Here is a 20,724-nt window from a genome sequence, read left to right as displayed (position 1 = left end):
ACTATCAGCATCGGGAAGTATCGAGACGGGGAAGTATTGAAAGCTGGGGGGGGTGGGAGAGGTGGAAAGTGGGACTTGTGAAGCCTGGCAGCAGAAAAAATAAATAAATGCCACCTTATCAGGCCCATATCAGTTTCTCAGTGGGGTCTGTCAAGCAGGACGTTCAAATTGACACTTCTCCCTTTTAAAGCAAAAAGAAAAAGAATCCGAGGGGAGGGAAAGAGGAAGGAGAAGTGCTGGCGCTGCTGGAAAAGCGACAGAGAAAGGAGGACGGCTCCTGCTGCCGCCAGGTCACACAAGGGCTGGGACGTACGTGCCTTGTGCGCTGGAGCAGCCGGCGAGCCGCTGAAAGGCAGCGCGCTGTGAAAACAAGGCTTTCTTAGAGCAACGTGCCCGTGTCCACACCTGACAGGCTGAAGATAATTGCTCCTTCCTTCCCTACAAAGTTCCCAGTAAAGCCTCCCCCTGCTGCTGATTTCCATGTGCAGACAGAAGCGGCAATATTTAAAGATTATTTTTCAAGTCTGACTGCGATAGGTCTCTTTAGTTTGCAAGCTATTTTTGGTCCGTAAATCTAATCCCCTCTCGGCTTTTTCCCCGCTACTACCTGAGCACAAGGGATGGTCGGGAACAACAGAGAGATCAAAACGTAAACAAGCGTGTCAGCACTGTGTAAAATATGAGAAGGGGCAAAGGAGCGGTTCTTAGGTTTTATGCTGAACATGGATTTAAACCAGGGCTGAAACTGATTGAGAGGTTTACAACCTTTCTTGTTGCTCTTAAAGGAGCCATACTTCAAAGTTAAAAGACATATATTTCTTATAAATGTTATTTTTCTTAACTTGTGATTTTGTATTTCTTACTGATCGCAATGTCCCACCCTCACTCTTGAAACGCCTTTCTCCCTCCCACCCCATATACATGTATATACACTAAACAGAGGCACGTACTCTTCCAAGATGTGTCTAGTTTCTGTGGTCAGAGAGACACACAGAAAAGAGGTTCATGACAAAAGAAGAACAGCACAGCTGCATTTGTAAATAGCTGATCTGAGTGGAGGGGGGAAAAAAGCAAGAAACAAAAAAAAAACCCAGACGTGCCTCTTTAGGAGCCCAATCCACTGTTCACCGAGGTCAACAGATTATTTGCTCGGATCTGAGATTAGTGAGTGCGTGCAAGAGGAAAAGGGACAAAACTCCTGTTACTTTCAAGTATTAACAAAACCCGGGTGGGCAGGCTGCCTGAAGTCACTCCAGTGTGGGAGTCGCAGCCACAGCCTTTGCTCTCTGTTCCTGGGCTCTGAGCTGCAGCCTGAGAAAGACTTCACAAAAACAATGATCTGGGTTTTTTTTTTCTAAAAACCTGAAAAACGGTTGTAGGCAGACAGTAATTTCAATAGTAATTTTGGGAGCGAGAGGGTACTGAACACTTTGAGTGGTGGAGCTTAATCATGCCGATTCACATTTTTCGATCTAAATTAAGCACCTCTTTTGCTGGAAGAAAGAGAACCTCGAAGTTGTGAAGCAGGCAAAACAAAGAGCGTTTCCACTCAGAATGAGAACGGAGACCAACATTTAGAAGTCTATAATTTGATCATCTGTTTTCTGAATGTGTCCAAGACAGGGTGACATGCCTTTGAAAACATTTTGCTCAGAGAAGGTCTTTAAAGGAGCCTTCAAATAATCCTCAATATTAAGTCAACTTGAGCCCCCAAATTCTGCTTTTGTGAAGACAACCTTTCATATCATTTCAAAATCATTTTCCTGAGCCCTTTTGAAGATGCCAGGAGGCATTTTTTTTAAGCAACTGCAGATGTTTCCTCTCAACCCAAACAGAAAAGCTTTAAAACCAGAAAGTGAAACTGCCCATAAACAAAAGAGAAAGCCAGCGGTGGGGCTCAGCTAATGGCCAGCGTGTCAGGTCCAGCCGGAAGAAGAAGAATAAATTACATTGAACAAACAGCATTAAAAAGTTAATCTTCATAGACTCCTGAAGACTTTAAATAATACCTTGTTAATGAAACAAAAAGATCGCCAAATGTTTTGTAAATATGGAAACCTTCCTCTCCCCCCATCTCAAACTTTTTTCCTGAACCTTGACCAAAGGATGTCACCTGCCCGTACTTGACTGAAGAGACAAACATGGACATGAGCAGCAGGAAGTTGCATCATATGACTGCAATACGTGAGCATTATTATCAAATAGTCATGTCCTGAGTCAATGCAATTGTTTGGTGTGGGGGTTTTTTATTTGTTGTTTTGTCTTGTATTTTTAAACTGTTATCCTCTCTACCCTCCATCCCAAAATAATCCTCCTACACTGAGGTAGGACTTAAATGCTAAATGATACAGGACCCCCAAAACAAATTTCCTTGGTCTGTTTGCTACTCCAAAAATAACATATCACAAACTAAAAAAAACCAAACCAAACCAACCTGAAGGCCTAGTTAAATGAGGTTAAGCACATGTAACATATTACAGAAATTCAATTTTTTTGGCCAGCATAATACAGAAATCTTGTGCCATCACACGTAAAACCGTTTACTGGACAATGGCACCATCTGAAGGTGAGGCATCTCAAATATTGACAGAAAACATCAGTGGCCTCAAAACAGGCAGGAAGGAGAAAGGGATCGTCTGAACCGAGACTGAGTTTCCCCTGCTGGGATTCCGCGGTCTTGCCTCTGCCGCTGTTGTGCAACTCCCTGCAGCCACCTCAACATCCACTCCACGTTACGCAGCTCCACTCGGAGCTAATCACGGCCTTGAAGGCACGTAGGTGTGTGCTCCAGCGTCTGAAGGACTGGGTCAAAGGCCCCAATTCAAGAAAACACAGGGGACAGGGTTAAACCCATAACTAAGTTCATGCCTAATTGCCGTCTTCAATCCGGATGCTTTCCTTCCCTGGCACAAATGAACTAACGCTGGAGAAGTTACCTTTAATTTGAAAGTTTGCTGTTACAGAGGCAAGTAGATGTTACATGGGGATGTGTAAATATATTTATGCTCTAAAGTGGTAGTGCTCTCATTTTTGAGGCCACTAATTACAGGAAATAAAGCCAGAGAAATTCTCTGATACATTTTTCCCCGGAGGCCCATCCCGTTCAGGTGCTTAAAGAGGAACTGAGGTGCCGAACTGCAAGACCGCGCTCCTCAAAGCCCTGAGGCACCTCAAGCAGCTGCCTATACTTGAAGTTGGCAAAACTGAGGCCACGCTGGAAGCTCTCCATCGGTGTGTGTCCCGGGCGGCCTCTCCTGTGCCGGGCTGGGCCACCAGCCAAGGGCACAGCTCTTCCAAAGCCTGCGGCGGGCACGGGCACGGGCACGCTCTGCACACCCAAGATGTGGTGGAGAGAGGGAGCTGGGCACAACGCACCGTGGAAACCCTGATTCCAGCCGGCGGTGGGACCTGGGCCCTGACCTTCCCTGCTTCTTCCTCGGAGGGTGCCAAAACCAGCAGACAGGAGCTGGGAGAGGGGGTGATGCTCGCCAGCCCCTCTGGGGGAAGCTGTGACACTTTAAACACCGAATTATGAGTGATATGTTTGGCTGGAGACAGCCTCCCTGACCTTCTAGCAGGTGGAGGAGGTGACCAGCTGGGAGGTGGCCCCAAGCAAGACTGTGTTACCGTGTTTTGATGGGGCAAAGCCCCATGTCTGCAGCAGGCGCAGGATGCCAGCTGTGCGGGGACGAGCCTTCTGCACCTTATTCACAGACTACCACAGCGTGGGGGCACCTGGCCAGGCTTGTGCTAAAGGGAGACGCTGGAGAGGGATCTTCACTAATTTTACGTTTAACTGGAAGAAGTGGCCTGGGAAGAAAACTGCACGGTGCTGATATTCACTTTAAACTCATCTGGTTCCTGTACTAACGCTGGAAAAAGCATCCCTGCTTGCCCTTCAGCCAATAAAGCAGCTTTGGAAGAACTCTTGGACTTTTCTCTGTACTTTTCAAGGAATAGCACTGAAACTTTAGAAAACCTCAGTCCTCACGGAACCTGTAGGGTTTCTGGACCAACTGGAGGCCTTAGGCCTGAGGGCATTTGTCACAAAGATGAGGGGAAAAGATTAAAAAAAGCAAGAACCTTTTCTCATTTTTCTGAACTGCTCTTTTCTTTGGGTGGAAGAGGCCAACATAAAATTTCTAAATGGTTTATCTTTAAATATAAGGGATATTTCCACCTCAGCATCTGGCAAGGCTGCTCTTTCGAACGTTAAGGCCGAACTACAAAACTGTTTCTCAAGATCCTGTCTGTTTAAATCCACATATTAAAACTACTTTTTCTAAAACGGACTGTTCTGCACGTGTCCAGACACCCTCAGTTTTGACCAGAGTAAGAACAACCAGGTAGTTAGTCGACACTTTACAAATACGTTCCTCACTACTTCTGCAAGGCAACCTAGGACGCCAGCAGACGCAGGAGACTGAGGCTGCATTTGTGTGTCCTCCTAACAAGTGGCCACATGCGCCTGGCTGGGTCTTTGCAAACTCCTTATCCGCAGGAACATTTAATGCTACTGCCCCGTCCCACTGAAAAGCCGGAGGTTCATCATACCAGGAAATAAAACCGCACAAATCATGCATGTGCAAAGAGGACAGAATCAGTGGGAACTTTTTGGAATAGGGAATATACCAGCATAGGACATCCCCTCCCTCTCCTCCCTCTGCCATTAAGAGAAAGCAAATTTTCTTCTATAATTTCTTACATTCAGCAGGGAAAGACCAAAAACTGGTGAAAAGGACAACATCCATGGAGGACAGATGTACTTTTGATTAACCTGAATATGCGACATCATTTTCATCATGCCGAGTTACATTTTAGCTCCAGCATTCACTGAAGTAACACTTACATTTTATAACCCATCATTTGCTGCCAAATAACAGCAAATAGTTATCTTTGTATTGAAAAACAAACAAAGAACAACCAAACAAAAACCTTGCACACAAAACCCAATACACAATCAAAACAAAAACCAAACAAAAATCTGCTTCCAGTTTTTCCTTCAAATTTCAGTGTAGGCACTGGCAGAAGGACAAAAGAACGCTCTGCTCTGTCTCCGAGCAGCTAGAAGGGGGGAAGCAGCCTAAGAGTGGAAGGAAGTCAGCGAGAATCTCTCCCTCTTTTCAAGGGGCTCTGGGTGAGGTGCTAGGCAGTGACTAAGCTATGAGTAAAGCGCTGAGGCTGGAAATGGTCAGAAACCACAGAGGAACACAGAGATAAACTCCTGGAAATACCTCTTCCCCCCACTACCAGTGCTATTACTTTTGAACAGAAAACGAAAGCTGCGATATGCAGCCAAGAAACGGGGACAAAATACACTGAGCTTAAAGGACAAGTAACCAGATGAAAAGACCACGGGAGGTTTGCTCCCATAAGGTAAGAAAGCGTAAATGCGAGGCTCCAAGAGCATTATGCAGTTAACACATATTTTGTCAGACAGCTAGACAGAGCTATGGCGTGTGGCCACTCCCTTGCACAGTCTGGCAGCACGACTGGACCACCTTTAGATATGTTGTCAAAGCAGACTTTGGCTCAACACGCCATGAGATCTGGACTTGGGAAGTCTGAGAGTGAACCAACATCTACAGCTCTGAAGGCAGAGGATACACTCAGGTTGTCTGTCCGGAATTTCGTCAGATAAGACTCAGATTGTAAACCAGCAAGTGTTCAGATTTTTTATAATCTGTTTGCATTTGAACCGGCACTGGGAACTCATTCTGTTGCGTCGGGTTTTTTAATTCCCCTTTTCCACTCTGAGCTACCTACTGTGACACAACAGATGATGCAGCTGTCTAATTATACAACTTATTATTAGATCATTTAGACAGAAGAGACATTACTAGCATTCCTTGTTTGTACTGTAATCCACTTACTGAGGTTCATCATTGTCAGCTCTCTGGACGAGGGATAGTGCAGCCTCTCTGCAAAGTCTCGGCAATACCACACAAGCAACTCTTGGTTGGCGGGGATGGGCTTGATGGTGTAGAAGTAGATGTTCATTCCATTCTGACAAGCAGCCAAGTTCTGTTCCTGAACGGAGTAGCCCGGGTTTACATAACGCATCCAGTTGCTCTTGTCCTCGTTAAATCCATCAATGAAGTGGTGGAGCTCACCACCTGAATAGATCTGGAACAGAGAGGAAGTGTCTATGAATATATATATATGCACAACGCGCAACACGCGAACAGAGTCCAGAGGAGAAAAATGATAAGCTTTTTTTTTAAAAAACAAAACAAACACAAAATATTACTGAAATAAGAGTTCAAGCTGTTTTCCCTCATTTCCAACTATGATATCCTCTGTGTTAAGAAAAGAGTAAGTCCAGTCACCTCTTCCATTTCTGCTTAGCCCATGGCTCTGCTGGCATGGACAGATCAGATCCAAAATGCGAAATGTGAAGTACTCTCCCTGCGTGAACGGGCTACCTTAGAGCCCTTTTCCTGGTGCTATGATCAACAAGTGGGTGATGCTAATGACTGCAGGTCTGAGTGCATGCTTGCATTAATGCTTTGAGTCACCTGTGTGTAAGACTGACTGGCTGTGCTACGTCACAGTCTTTCTCACCTTTTTCTATGGCCTCTGTACTTGCAGTTTCCTACCACCTCCGCCCAAAGGTTTAAACTATGCAAACATCCTCCACCCCCCTGGAGTCCTAAAGCAACACTTGCTCATAGCTGGACTGTAGCCCTTTTGTAGAAAGGCTGGGCGAGGCAAAGATGAACTTCACCTGCCATAACTTAACTAAGACCTGGATAGGGGCCAGCTGATGAGAAGTCACTTTTCCTAACAAGGGACACGTTCTGGCTTGTCCACAGAAAGGAAAGAGAAATATTGATCTAAAAGCTGCTCAGCGGCTTCCAGGGGGAAGAAGTCCTGATCAAGTGATAAGGACAATCAGAAAAAAAAAAAAAAAGAAAAGAAAAATCCAGGAGACATGTTTGTTAAAGACACATCCCCTCCTCTCAGAGGGAACTAACTCCACACTGGATGAAATGGGGTTCCTGAGTTTTGTGAAGCAGATGACCGGGCAAAAGCCAGCCCGTGAGGAACCAGCGACGCACCTCTCTGAGCAGGACATGACTTTCCAAAGGGGAGACAGAGCTTCTCTTGGGGGGAAAGCCCTCCGCGGCGTGTTCCTGCCTCTGTGCTCACATCACTGCCCTTTGCACCCACCTGGCCGGGCATTGCGCCCCATGAGCACCCATCAGCCAGGACCTCTCCTCTGCTCCCCGAAAGAGCTGCCGGCGGAGAGGGGCGAGGCAGCCTGGCCCTTTAATGCGGGCCGTAAACACCAGAATCACTTTCTTTTAAGAGTAACTTCCTGTAAACTGAGAAGGGGGAAATACATGTGGCCTCATCAAAGCGGCTTGCGAGAGATTTTGCGGTGTGTTTGTTATGAGAAAATGGAAGAGAGCCGGGCGAGTTGTGCTGCATCGAGAGGAGCCTTCGGGTTTCTCTGCTCACCCCCGGCTCGCAAACTTCCAGGAACGCGGGACTCCGGCGCTCGACGCCTGCCGCCGCTTCCCAAACCGGCCCTCCGCGGCTCCCACGGCAGGGCCGCGGATGCTGCCAGTCACCCCGCTCCGGCTGTGGGGCCAAGGGGCCCCAGCGGACTCCCACCTATTCTGGGGAAGGCCAAAACAGATGTGCTGAGTCACGGCGTGGTTCCCAGAAATGACGCCGGCCCCGGGCGGCCCTGCTCCCCTACGCGTGGGCAAGGCGCAGGCAGCGTCCCCCCGCGCGGGCAGCAGATGTTCCCGCTCCTGCCAGCACGCCCAGGATGCCTTTAATAACATGTGGGATGTTATCTCCCACAATTTCCTTTGCATATGCAAGCCTGTTTCAGACCCCTAGGAAGGATTTCATTCTTGGTGCAGCAGCGTGCCTTGAACGAATCAAGAGATTATAAAAGGGAATTTAACGATGCTTAGATGGCTCCTAGGATATTATTTCCAAGGATCCCTCCACATTAAGGCTTAAAATCACATCATGAGAATGATGTCATCTTTCTCACTGCAATATATGAATGAAGCCCTGCAAGATGGTTAGCAGCTCCTCTTCCCAATGTTTGCCTTCTTGTTAAAGAAACAGAATAGTTTGGGTTGGAAGGGACCTTCGAAGGTCATCTAGTCCAACCCCCCTGCAATGCGCAGGAACATCTTCAACTAGATCAGGTTGTCTTACTAGCAACTAGCAGTGCTAGGGCTGGCATGCCAGTCTCTTCCTATGCCAGTCACAAGCTCCTGAAAAATTCAGCCTTATGAATGTGAGAACAGTCACTTGCTTTGTAAAAACACTCATGCAAATAACTGCCTGTGCAATGCTGTATTGCATTGCACAAAGATGACCTGAGAAAACCAAAATGATGCAATTAGGTAGGAAGAAAAGGGTGTGGGGAAGGCTGGTGCTGCCCTGGGTTTCACCTGGATGTGAGGTCGGGATTTTGCTAAGGCAAGCAGGCACCTGGGCATGGAGGCTTGGATATACTCCAAATTCCACCAATTTAGACACAACCTAAGTGGCCAGAAGGCAGCAGAACAAATCCATGGAAGGAGATGGGGCTGAAGGAATGTTCTCTAGCAATTAATACTGGGTCCGTAAAGGAGACCAAGTATTATGTCAACCAAAAAACTGGAAGCATATTCCCCAGCACAGACTTCCCAAGCCAAAACAAATTGGCTCGTGCTCCCTTCCATCTTATACTACAGAGTGCAAATTAGACATCACCTCTGGTGTTTGTCTGTCATTAATGGATTCTTCCCTTTACTCAGTTCTGTGGGCTGCTCTTTTAACACTTTCTGAAGTGGGTTAAAAAAGCTTATGACTTGAATGATATATGCTGAAGACCTTCGCTACTGTGTTATAGCAGTTCTATTTAAAACCCAGGGAAAAATGACACAAAATGTATCATAATTTCAGAGTAAAAGATTTGCAGTACTTTCACAGCTCCTCCGTTGCTGGAAAAATCAAGGATGCGTGGTATTTGCATAAACAAGAATGACTTTTTGTGGTGAAGAAAAGTAAAATAACCTGCCCCTGCAGCAAGCAGCAGAACTATTTCTTTACACAATCAAGCACCCATCTGTTTCTGAAGACAGAGCCGGGCAGGGCTGCGCATCTCCCCCGCTCTCTGCACCCACACAGTCCCCACCTCCAAGGCAGCCCAGGCTTTTCCTCGGCTTATTTGACCCCACTGGCTCTGTCAGTGCGTGGCAGGCGTTGCCCCCTGCCTGCGCACAGGTCTGAGGCAGGAAGTGACCCAACTTCTCAGCTGTACTCATTTAGTGATCTGCTTACTGCAACAACACGGGGCTGTTTTTTCCTGCTTACCCGCCAAAAGTATTTTCTGTTCGCATTCTTGGGAACCGTATCGCTGGTATAGATCTCTCCTACCAGAGGTCCAAAGCGCGTTCCTTTTGGGATGTACTCTTTGCTTATAACTCCAGTGACCTACAAGAAGAGCAGCACAGGATCAGTCCATGGCCAGAAGAAATCAAAAAGTCCTCTTCCCTCTCCCCATCCCCCAAACTTAACAAGGTTAAAGCAACCGATGCACGAAATTTTAGTGACAGGTCAGCAAAACAGAAATAATATAATTAACAACTGTGTTGGATATGGTACAACCAGCTTTGTTAGACACTAGCATCTTACCGAGACATATGGAAGTCAAAGACAAACACTGCCTGAAAAATGTATTTTGTGGAAATACATTTACAAGAAGAAACAGTAAGAGACTGTCAAATATCTTGAGAAGTTATTTTTCCTATCAAAGGCAACCCCCAAAAGTCTTGTTCCAGCAAACAAAATTATTCAATAGCTATCAATCACTTCACTGCTACAGAGCTCACTTTTCTAATAAGTCAGAAATTGGAATGACTGTTCCTCCAGATGAAAATGAAACTCCCCCCCACCCCCACCTTCTTCACTCTGTACCCGTTCTGATAGCTAAAAGGAGAACAAAAAAAGAGACGACCTACAATTCTCTCACCAGCATACAGTGGCATACAAAACAGAATACGAAATGGCTTTGAGACATGTACTCACAGATCACCCTCTTTTATAAAAAGGAGGCAGCAGTTCCGGTAACATATGTCAAGTGGGTTTGGTCAAAAAGGCGTAAGGGTTTTGATGAAAATGCTCCACTATGCTAGGTCTAAGAAATGTACTCTAGTTGTTCAGCTTCCTTCTTGACAGTAATTACACCAAAAAAAGTCACTGACCACAAATCAGGAAGCAATTCATCATTATTCAGAAGAACGTGCCTTGGAGTAACCCTTTGCAAAACACTGCTGAGTTATTGGTTTTGTCTCTCCCTGTTCCTCACCGATCTTCTTACACTTAATGTATCCAAACAACGTTAGAAACCCAACCGTTTTGTAAACCCAACCCCCCAGGCCTTTTCAAGACTGATCCTGCTGCTTAGATAGTGAAAACAAGGAAGGCAAAAAGCCCGTTGATTTGGTATTACAACCAAACTTTCACGGCAAAATGTATTAATCGTATCCCCTTCACACATCTTGCCAGTTGTCTTTTTGTTCACCAGGATTTCAGAATGAGACAGGAACGGGAGTGGTTGACAAACACCAAGAGCTGGGATTACTACTGTCTGTACCCCACAAGGAATCAACCACAGCAGATGAGTGCTCATCAGACCCTGCAGATAGCTCACTTCAGTGAGCATTTCAGTTTCTTCCTAACAGTTCTTCACAGCAAAGGATGATAAAAACGCTGGACTGCAGACAGCACTTCACAAATTAGCTAAGCCTTGTGATTTTCTCATGCTACATTTTCTTCTGTTGTATCACCCTTGGCGTGAGAGAGAGAGGGCGAGAGATGATAAACAAATACTTGCCTGTGTATTGGTCAAGATTAAAAATCCCAGTAAATAACTAACGCCTAGCATAATTTCACATTAAATGTCAAAATAAAGGGGACAAATAACAGCTATGGAATCAAGGAGGTAATCCACCGGGAAACAGATTGCTGGGCGTACGTGGTGGCTGTTTGCGTTTGTCTGTGTTTCAACATGTGTTTCAGCACACTACAGAAAAATTTAAACGTCAACAGCAGAGGTAGTTAAATGCTCCATTGATCTGTGCATCTGGACCGAAGAGAGAGAAAAGGGACTTCCAGAAATTTTCCTACACCTACCACAAGCTGAAACAAGCTCAGTGGCTCAGTTTTATTTTTGCCTTGCTTGTACATTTCTCATAGAGAGCTGAGAAAGGCAGATGTTCTTCTCATCTTCCCCATATATCTTCATTTACATCCATCTGCCCTCTCAAGAAAAGTTCACAACCAAGATACAGCACACCCTACCAGTTTTACTGCACGATAGCTTGAGTTTTTTCATGGTTTTAAAATATCTTTGCTCTAATTAAAATGACTTTAATGAAATTCTCAGAATCTCTAGAAATCACTCCTCGAACTAGTCAACTTGAAACACTCACTGAACTGGTGCCTCTGACACAGCAGATACTTTTTGATATCCACCTTACATGCAGTGTTTGTGTCTCCCCCAGCGCAGCTGAACACGAAGACGATTTCTCACCCTGTAACCCATCAGAAGGTTATTTTGGGAGAGGATGTTCTGCACATCCGTGTGTGCCACCACTGAAGTTTTGCCAAACCAGAATGAAGCGGTCCAGATGACTTTTAACTGAGGGTGGCTTTCTGGTCAGCGATCCTTGGCCCCCACTGTGCCCTCACAAGCTAAGTTGCTGTGGTTGAGGAGGGGTACCCCCCCGGACACGGGTGCTGGCAGTGCCAGGACAGGTTGGCTCTGCGCTGCTGACAGCCCCCCTGCCGCAGCCAAAAGGGGCTGCAGCTTAGTGGGGAGTAGCTTGACAAGAGGCCACCAAGTACCAAGCTGCCAAGGACTTGTAGGCAAAACAGTGAAGGAACTCCACATCTAGAGGTGAGGAGAAGCCGTCTCCGGGCTGCCGAAAAGCTGCGGCAGAGGCATTTCAGACTTGTGTCCACCAGGTGTCCTTCGGCACATCGCCGCCTCTCGGCGACGAGACCTTCCCGAGCAGCCTGGTGGCCGGGGAACCACAGGGGAGCATGACCTGAGCTCGCTCCCCACAAATAAAAGCCTCCTGCCCTCGGGCAGCCCGCCGGCTCCAAGCCGCGCCGTAAGGGGGAAACGCGCTGTTTGCAGCGCAATTTCCTCGCTACAGACACCTACACCCCTCTCCCTTCAGAGCTCCGACTTCCAACACTCTCTCAAGCGGGCCACCACCACATTCTTCCTTTCAGCAAAACGGCATTTTGTTTTGCACGAAGACGAAGCGAAACGCCCGCCTGAAGCCGCAAGGCCGGTTCCCGGCGCTGCGGGCAGCCGTAGCCCCCGCCAAGGCCGGGCAGAGCCGACCCGCGGTCCCCTCGCTCCGAGCGGGAGGGGATGCGCCCAGAGCAGCTGCGGCGGCGCCCGGGCGGGCCCGGCGGGGGGAGCCCGGAGCAGCCCGGGGCGGCGGCCCTGGAACTGACCAGGGTCCTAATGCGGCGCCGGGAGGAGCGGGGCGGCGGGCGGGGGCGGGGCGGGAGCGCGGCAGGCAGAGCAGCCCCCCCGGGCAAGAGACGGAGGGGCTCCGGGTCCAAAATCTGATGTTACACGGTGCTTTGAAAGACCAACGCGCGCTCCTGAAAGTTTGTTTGGGGAGAGAGGGGCACTGGAAGCAAACAATGAGCCCTGTTACTTCTGCAAGGGGAGGATATTTTGCAATGGGACCGCCGAACTCGAACTACTTAAAAAACAAAACAAACCGCAACAAACAAACCAACAAACCAAACCAAACACAAAACAGAAAAGAAAAGGGGGGGGAAAGGGGGAAAGGGGGAGAGAGGAGAGGAGAGGAGAGGAGAGGAGAGGAGAGGAGAGGAGAGGAGAGGAGAGGAGAGGAGAGGAGAGGAGAGGAGAGGAGAGGAGAGGAGAGGAGAGGAGAGGAGAGGAGAGGAGAGGAGAGGAGAGGAGAGGAGAGGAGAGGAGAGGAGAGGAGAGGAGAGGAGAGGAGAGGAGAGGAAGAGAAAGAGGAGAAGAGGAGAAGAGAGATTTAAAAACACACACACACAAACAAACCAACCACCAAACAAACAAACCACCAAACAAACTCTTATTGGCTTCAGTGAAATAACAATATTTTCCAAATGCAAATAGGGAAGGCCACCATGCGTCCCGAAAAAACACACATTTATTTTTTAAGTACTAGTTCTACAGTTACACAAGCCCGCATAAATTTGCCCACCGCTGTGCAGTGACCGGTTTTCTAAAAGAGAAGCCACGAAATAAAACACTTCTAGACCGCTTCCTCTGTGATCATATACAGAAGAAATAAAAGTAATAAGGGAGAACAAGTGTCTGAGGTCAGCAAGGCACACTTTGTAACAGCTCAAAATCACTGCTTTCATCAAAATCACTGATTCAGGACTTGTCTCAAAAGAACAGCTTTATCGGGGAAATGGAACAAGTAATGGGTTTGCTGAGGTATGTTTCTCTCTGTCAAGCTCACAGATGAAGATGAGGCACCAGTAATATTCAAGACAGCAGAACAACTGGAACTTTATATTAAGAAGGGCTGTTCAGGCTTTAAGGACTGAGACCAAAGGGAAAAATTATGGGGAAAAAAGTTTTTAATGTCTGCATGAAAAAGATCATTCACATATGGCCTTCTAGAGTGTGATTTTGGCACTGCATTTCATCATTTTTTGTCAATTGCTAAAACTGGAGCAAAAGATAAATAATTCACGCACAGAAATAAATAAATGACTTCATGTAAACCCAGCAGCCTAAAGTGTTACGAGCAGTAGTAATTCATTTTTTAAAATGCTGACACATACTGTGAACTCATAATGAAAAATGTGTCCTTCAGAAAAATCCCCAATCAAGATCCCAGAATAAACAAGAGTATGACATGTCATAGACTCCCTTGAAAGTTCAATAGGCCTTTAGAAAGGCGCTACTCGCTTCACAAAGCATGCAAGGGAAAGAAACACAAAAAGTAACCCTCCCCAAACAACAGCGGTTGCACTTCCTCCCTCTGAAGCAGGCACGCAATACTTTTCCTACTCCAAGTGGAGATATAATACAAATCATGACAGCACTGGGATCTCATGATCTAATCATGACAGTATTAGTGTTTCACAAGCGGTGCATTATATATGTTTTTGTCAATAAACTGACTCAGCATTTAAAGCTCTCAACCAGACGGAGCCGCAGCTCTCCCCAAAGTTAACAATGAAGACAGCTCACATCTGAAACCCACTGGCAAACATGCACGCATGCAACCCCCTAAGTCTTACCTCATCCTTTCGCAAGCAAAAAAAACCCACCCCATCGAGCTGTCAGGACGCCAGTGGTTTTCCATGAGGTCAGAACCAGAACTAGGCTCCCTCACTGACCCCACAAACACTGATGTGTAAGAGCAACACGCACTCAGTCCTGACCCCAGCAAACAAAATCAAACTTGGAAGGCAGACAGAAAAAAAGTGCTTTGCGTTTGAAGTTGCTAGAACCCAAGTGGATCATGCCATTTGCAACTATTTCACCCTGCAGACAGGGAGCAAAGGAGTGACCTGTCCATACACTCACAGTTTTCACTGAAAGGTGGGTGGAGGGAGAAGAATCAGATTGCCCCTTTATTTCAGAGCTACCTGAGAAAGAGTCAGGGTTTGAAAGCTGCTATTGCTCCTTACTGTAGGTGCTATTCAGTGCAAATAAAAGACGGGGGGAACTGTGGAGAACAAAAGGAGGATGTCCTATATTCAGACTCCCACTAGCAGGGAGCTGCACAGGTCACATTTTACAAGGAAGAACCAGAAATCTTTCAGCTACCTCCCACCTCTTATACAGAGATGGCAGCAATCCTCCTACCCTGATTCACTGAGCTGAGCTACAGAGTAAGGAAATTACACCTCCGTGTTTCCAAACACGCTCACTGGGAATTTTGAAAGCTCCTCGGACGTCTGCCGCGGAGGCAGAGAGAGCAAAAGCAGCCTGGGCAGCCCATCAGTCACCAGCCGGCTGCCGAGGATCTGCCCAAGCTGTCGCGCTGCAAACTCATCCTTCAACCAAGAAATCCTGCCGTATCGCACAGCGGAGTCCCAGCTTTATCCTCCCCTGACTCCCCAACAATGTATGACCTATCTAACGACGCAGTAACACAAAACAAGGTTTTGCACTTGTATTCTGGAGCATGTCTTTTCTCTGCCAAAGTTCTGCAGGGCAGGGCAAGGCAGATGCGAAAAGAGGAGTGATTTTACAGGAGAATTTAGCTTTAACTTCTTACCAAACCTACTAGGCACTGTACTAGGCACTGTATTAGGCACTGCCAAGCTAAATTTCACGGTGCCAATACCCTCCAGCTGGAGGTCCGGCCCTATTTCTATATGCAGGATTAAACAAGTACCTACTTTGGAAGGAAATATTTGATAGGCACGGATGAGTGTACCTGTTCTTTTCAGCTCTGTGGTCAGTGTGTTTAGCCAAAGTAGAAGCACAGGTAATAGCTGCTATACCACAAGTCTCAGCACAAGGAGAAATGAAGGGTTGTCCCTTGGGTTATTACCCTGCCGAACATCACACCTAGCTATAATAGCTACTCTATACGAAGGAGTAAACACAAAACCAAATTGCTCATCCGGGCTTATTTCTTTCCAGCCCTTCTGAAACAACAACAAAGAATGTACCCACTCCAGGGACAAGGATAGGACAGACTCGCACGGCTAGCTACCAGTGAAGATACTGTCCCAGATAAACAAAAGTTAATTTAAGCTACGGCCACCCTTCTGTCAAGCTTGCTGCAGTTCTACCATCACTTCCTTAAACGATATGCTGCAGTTTTTAAGAATTTAGGAAGTTGGGAATACAGCAAGCTTATGAAAAGAATACAGCAATTTCATAATCAAAGGGAAAACAAAAAGAAATAATTAAACACATTTCCAGGAATTTTTTTTTCCTCTACTTTTTTTAAAGCTATTTATTGGACAACCGAGGCACTTTAATCTCTGAGCCAGAGGCAATGAATGGTCCTGGCAAACAGCAGTCTAGAAATTGGCACAGAGAACTACCCCACAGTTTAAATATGCTTATTCAGATGCTGTTCAAATTGTGCGAAAATTTAACTGTTTGTGAATTGGTATAGAACTAGTTTCAGGGATAGGCTGGCTGTGATTTCCAGTGAAAACACTACATGACAGATGATCAGCTCACAGTTTCTTACAAGACTTATTTGGGTCTCATCTTAAAAGCCAGTGGGCAGCATTTGTTGTTGGTGGTGGGGCGTGTGTGTGTGTGTGCGTGTGTGTGTGTTAAAGAATGGAAGCCAAGGTGAGCACACACTTTCCGAAGCGCTGTGATTCGGCTTGTCTGACTCCAACCTTCCCCAGAGCATTGCCGCTTACCTCTTTGCAGTTAGATGCGTATTTGAAAGTCAAGTTCCTTGGCAAGGAAGCCTCTGCCTGAGTTAGGGTGCCTCCATCGGCACTGGGATCCAGCGGGTGATCATTTACAATGTATGTGCATTTCTCTTCAAAATCAGCTTCCGTCCACAGAGTCATGTCAGCATCCTCCATGTCCATTTTCATTGTCCACTCTCTCCCTTTCACCAGATTCTTGAAACTCACAGCGTCCGAGCTACACTGTGTAGCAGCCTGGAAAATAAGAAAACAGCCTTTAATCCTCATTGTCCTTCAGTGTTGTGGTTTCCGTTGAGACAGCGTGACTAATACAGTAGTCTGTGACACTTTAAAAGCGTATGCAGTATAGTTGGTACAGTTGAGTAATAGCCAAAAAGCAGTGTAAACGAAGCTGCTCTGACTGAAGCAGCGCCTTAAAACACCAGCCTCGGTAATAATGAGGAGGGAACAAAAACAAAGAGGAAAAAATCCCCAGGCTGACAACTGCTTTACCTTTTTCAGACCCCTTCCTTAATGCCTCAGAGAGAAAAAAAATATTCCATGCTGAAGAAAATGTGGGGTCATGGCCACAAGACCACTTAGTCGCCTGTGGAAAAGCTGCCTCAGAAAAGTGTCACAAACAAGGAGAGGAAGAGGAAAGGAGCTGCTGTCTGCGTCTGAATGAAGCTAAAAATGGAAAGCGCATGTTGGAAGAGCGGAACCCAGCCTTGCCTCTTCCAAATGGGGAAGCCTGAACTTTCCCACCGGCTTTCAACGCACAAACAACTTTCAAAACAACCTGCCCCCCCACACCCCCCCGCCTCCTCCTGACGTCCCCTTATCCTTTGGCATGGAAGGCTGAGAAAGCCGACAGACATCCTGCCAGCATCACTGCACAGCAGCTGCCCTGCACAAAGCACTGCAACACCTTCCCGGGGCCCGAAAAGAACAGAAAAAAGGGAGCAGGAGAAATACATTAAATAGATAGATGGTAGGTAGACAGATAGATAGATGGATAGATAGATAGATAGATAGATAGATAGATAGATAGACAGATAGATGAAAGTACGTTCTTCTATGCCTTTTGATTTGGATGGCACCTCCGAGAACTGCTAGCTCAAAGCACTGACCAGGAGCCTTGCAGGACAATGCCACCAAGTCCTTCAGCCCCTCTGTGTATCCAGGAGAGGAGCCCTGTTATCAAACCTATCCCCCAACAGGTACTAGGTCGGACTCCTTCCATAAAGGACCAAAATTGGTGCCTACGCCGGTAGCTGGGAATGACGTTCAAGTCCGGCGTAAAATCCCTTCATTTTTCCTTTTCGGATACGCGGCTACTATGAAATTCACACCCCTCCTCCAGGAAAAAAAAAAAAAAAAAAGACCGAAAAGAGCGCGATTCTCCGAGGAAGAGGTGAAAAGCTGGACGACTCCGGGCGAACGGGAGACCCCCGGCGCCCCCCGGGCACCGCCGTTCCCGCGCCGGGCAGGCTGAGGCGGGGGTGGCCGCAAGGAGCGCCCCCAGCCGCCTCCGCACCCCGGGGCCGCCTGGGGACCAGCCCCGCGCCCCGTCCCGGCAGCAGCCGAGCCGAGCGGGGCGACAGGTCCTGACTCCCGGCGTTAAAAAAGGGGAGAGGAGACCAACCGCGAAACTCGGGGAGGTGGGGGGAGGATGACAGTTGCGCGGCGGAGCGAAAGGGTTAACGCCGATCAGATGAGCGCTCCCGAGCCGGGAGAGGCGGCGAAGAAACTTTTCCTCCGGGGGAGGGCGAGAAGAAGGAGCCGGGGAGTTTTGGGGGTGGAGGGGGGAGGCATCGCGCTCCTTACCGGGGCAGAATCCGCGCGCGTCTCCAGAGCGAAGCCCACCGTCGGCAGCAAACCTGGCTCATCTCTACAGAGTAAACATTTCCCCTTCCTTCCAGCGCTGGGTCCCCGGGAGACTGACTCACACCTCCAGCCGCCGCTCCCCCTCCCGCTCCTCCCCCGCTGTCAGACAGGTGCTGCCGCCGCCGCGCTCCCTGCTCTTGCCGCCGGGAAACGCTGGGGGGCCGCCTGCCACAGCGCCTCGCCTCGGCTCGGCTCGGGCCGGGTCGGCCCGCCCGCCGCTCGCCCTCCCGGCCCCGGCCGCGGTCCCTCCCCTCCCTCTCCTCACAGCGCGGGAGGTGGGGCTCCACCTGCGGCCCAAGCCCCTGCGCAACCCGCCCGGGTTTGCTTGTTTGTTTGTTTTATTTTAATTATTGATAATAATTCTTTCCGTCCCGTTTCCACCAAGCTGTGGCGGCCGGGTGGGCCGCGGCGCTGCCCAGGGCCCGGGCCCGGGTCCGGCGGGCGGGCACCGCCGCGCATCGCACGTGAGGCAGTTCTGACTAGAAATCTGGTTTTCGCGCTATTTTAAGCTCCAGAGATCAACACGTACCCGCTTTTGTTCTCCCTCAGTTTGACTAGGTAGAACGCTACAATGAAAATGACTCTCGGGTTCCAGCATACCGATTAAAACCCCATTTAAAGCATTTGCTTCCAAACCTTAACAATTATAGTACTTTACTTGATAGTGACCACATGGGAGTCGCAAGGGTTTGATTTTATCCCTTTCCGGAGTCTCCTTCTAATCAACGCTTGTAAAAGGCATCACGAAAACCACCTCTGTTTCTTCTTTTAAACAAAATCTCCCCCCTCTTGCCACGTAACAGCAGGGAGGCTCACAAGAGCGGGGCAAGGCAGGCAGCATCCCCAAACCCGATGCCTCTTTCACGGCGCGGTAAGAAAACCAGCGCCGATCTTGCACAGGGCAGTACGTGAGTGACTGTCCAGCAGCACGCCGGCAATGGAAGGAGGATTGGTAGAGCAATTAGCAGACCCCTGCACCAAATTTTCTTCCTCCAATCCGAGTCAGCACACTGGCTGAAGGAAGGACATCCTGTGATGATGGCATACAATGTCCTGTTTGTTTACTAGTGAGAGCATTCCTGCTTCTCATTACAAAACGGCCAGATGCCTTACTTCCTTCAGTGGTCCTGTCTCTCCAGCGAGGCGTCCTCAGGCTCGGAGGAACGGCGATGCACAATTCCATTTATAGCCATCTACAGCCCAGAGCGAGCACCAGTTGCTTCACTGCGAGGCAGCTCTTCTACTTTTCCTTCTTCTTGCACGTCTGTGAGTGCACTTCTCATCACTTTCCCAGTGCTTCATGCAGCAGCTAGTTTCACATTCTTCTTTCAAACACACATGCGCTTATATTTTTGGGGCAATCTGGGTGTTATGTATTTCCTCACAGGAAAAGAGAGAGAGAGGGGAAAAAAAAAAAAAGAGCACGTTTATGCAACCGGGTGCCTGCTTGTCCCTCTGATGAGGGACAAGGGACATCCCTTTCCCTTAACCTGCTCCTGCTCTCTCTGATAAAAAGATGTGTGGAAAGGATTACTTGCCATTTTCGGTCTGCGATGCTGAGAATAGTATATCTGTGTAAAGACCTTCCGTGTGCGTTAACGCGGGATGGCTGGTGGCAGCAGACATAAGTAGGGCAACTGCTTGCAAGTGAGTGTCCTGGCTTAACTTCCACCACAACGTAATTCCACAAGAGAGGTGGCCCGAGCACTGGGCTGAAGGATGTAAATGTAATTGGATATACCCGGTAAAACCCAGGCGCATCCAAAATGAGGTCTAGGAAGGCTCTGAAGTAGGAAGAACCATTCATTAAAGGAGAGAAATCCGTCCTACTTGATTGGGTTAATTAACTGATGCTGAGTCACACCGCATAGAACAGAAAAACAATGTAGTCATACTGAAGGTGATTATTTTACCGAAAAATAGTCTCACTCTGAGAGGCAGCTGTTTCAGAGCTTTTCACTTCCCTGTTAGCTTGAAAGAAAAAAGAAAGGCCGGGGCGGGGTGGGGGGAGGCAAGAAAAAAGAGTTTATATGTTTCCTTCAGGGGCTGATCTTCTGAATGTGAAGGAGAGCGGGAATAAAGCAAGTCTACCTTTCAAGGAACCGAGAATGCTTTTGGTCTGGAGAAGAAGAGGAAGCAGAGATTAGATCTGATCAGATGAAGTGAAATATTCGTCAGGATGACAGGCAGATGCCAATATGCCAGGTCAGAGCCCGGAGAGGTGAGTACAGCCTGTGAAGCCTGTGGACTTCAAATAACTCTGTGGCACACTCCGAGACTATCCTGAAATTAGCTCCAGGTGTCTCAAAGCTAAGCCCAGAACTACCTTAGCGCAGAAGAAGGGATTTCACTGGCATGTGGGTCTAGCCTAACAGTGCCTGACCTGGAATAAAACTAAGCTTATCAAGAAAGGAGAGACAGAAACAAATTGTTAAGAATGTGGAC

General features: G+C 47.9%; 1 protein-coding gene across 10 annotated transcripts in view; it reads right to left on the bottom strand.

Annotated features, from left to right (window-relative positions):
* The window catches only part of PRDM1 (PR/SET domain 1), a 103,469-nt gene that overhangs the window by 7,282 nt on the left and 75,463 nt on the right, over positions 1 to 20,724 (bottom strand). For 4 of the 10 annotated variants that reach the window (XM_065056615.1, XM_065056610.1, XM_021297251.2 and 1 more), the window contains 3 exons: positions 16,399 to 16,647; positions 9,331 to 9,450; positions 5,874 to 6,126 (listed from right to left, as the gene is read on the bottom strand). In XM_065056615.1, the coding sequence (XP_064912687.1) occupies positions 5,874 to 6,126; positions 9,331 to 9,450; positions 16,399 to 16,581 (556 nt within the window). In that variant the 5' untranslated portion in view covers positions 16,582 to 16,647. Of the gene's footprint in view, positions 1 to 5,873; positions 6,127 to 6,329; positions 7,638 to 9,330; positions 9,451 to 9,977; positions 12,324 to 16,398; positions 16,648 to 16,905; positions 17,146 to 17,522; positions 17,543 to 18,219; positions 18,390 to 19,392; positions 20,190 to 20,724 lie in introns of those variants that run through there. The other 6 variants (XM_065056612.1, XM_065056613.1, XM_021297254.2 and 3 more) reach the window with 6 other exon arrangements.

The sequence above is a fragment of the Columba livia genome, chromosome 3 (assembly GCF_036013475.1).
Source record: "Columba livia isolate bColLiv1 breed racing homer chromosome 3, bColLiv1.pat.W.v2, whole genome shotgun sequence".
In the NCBI taxonomy this organism is placed as follows: domain Eukaryota; kingdom Metazoa; phylum Chordata; class Aves; order Columbiformes; family Columbidae; genus Columba; species Columba livia.
This window is presented reverse-complemented; position numbering and strand designations above follow the sequence as displayed.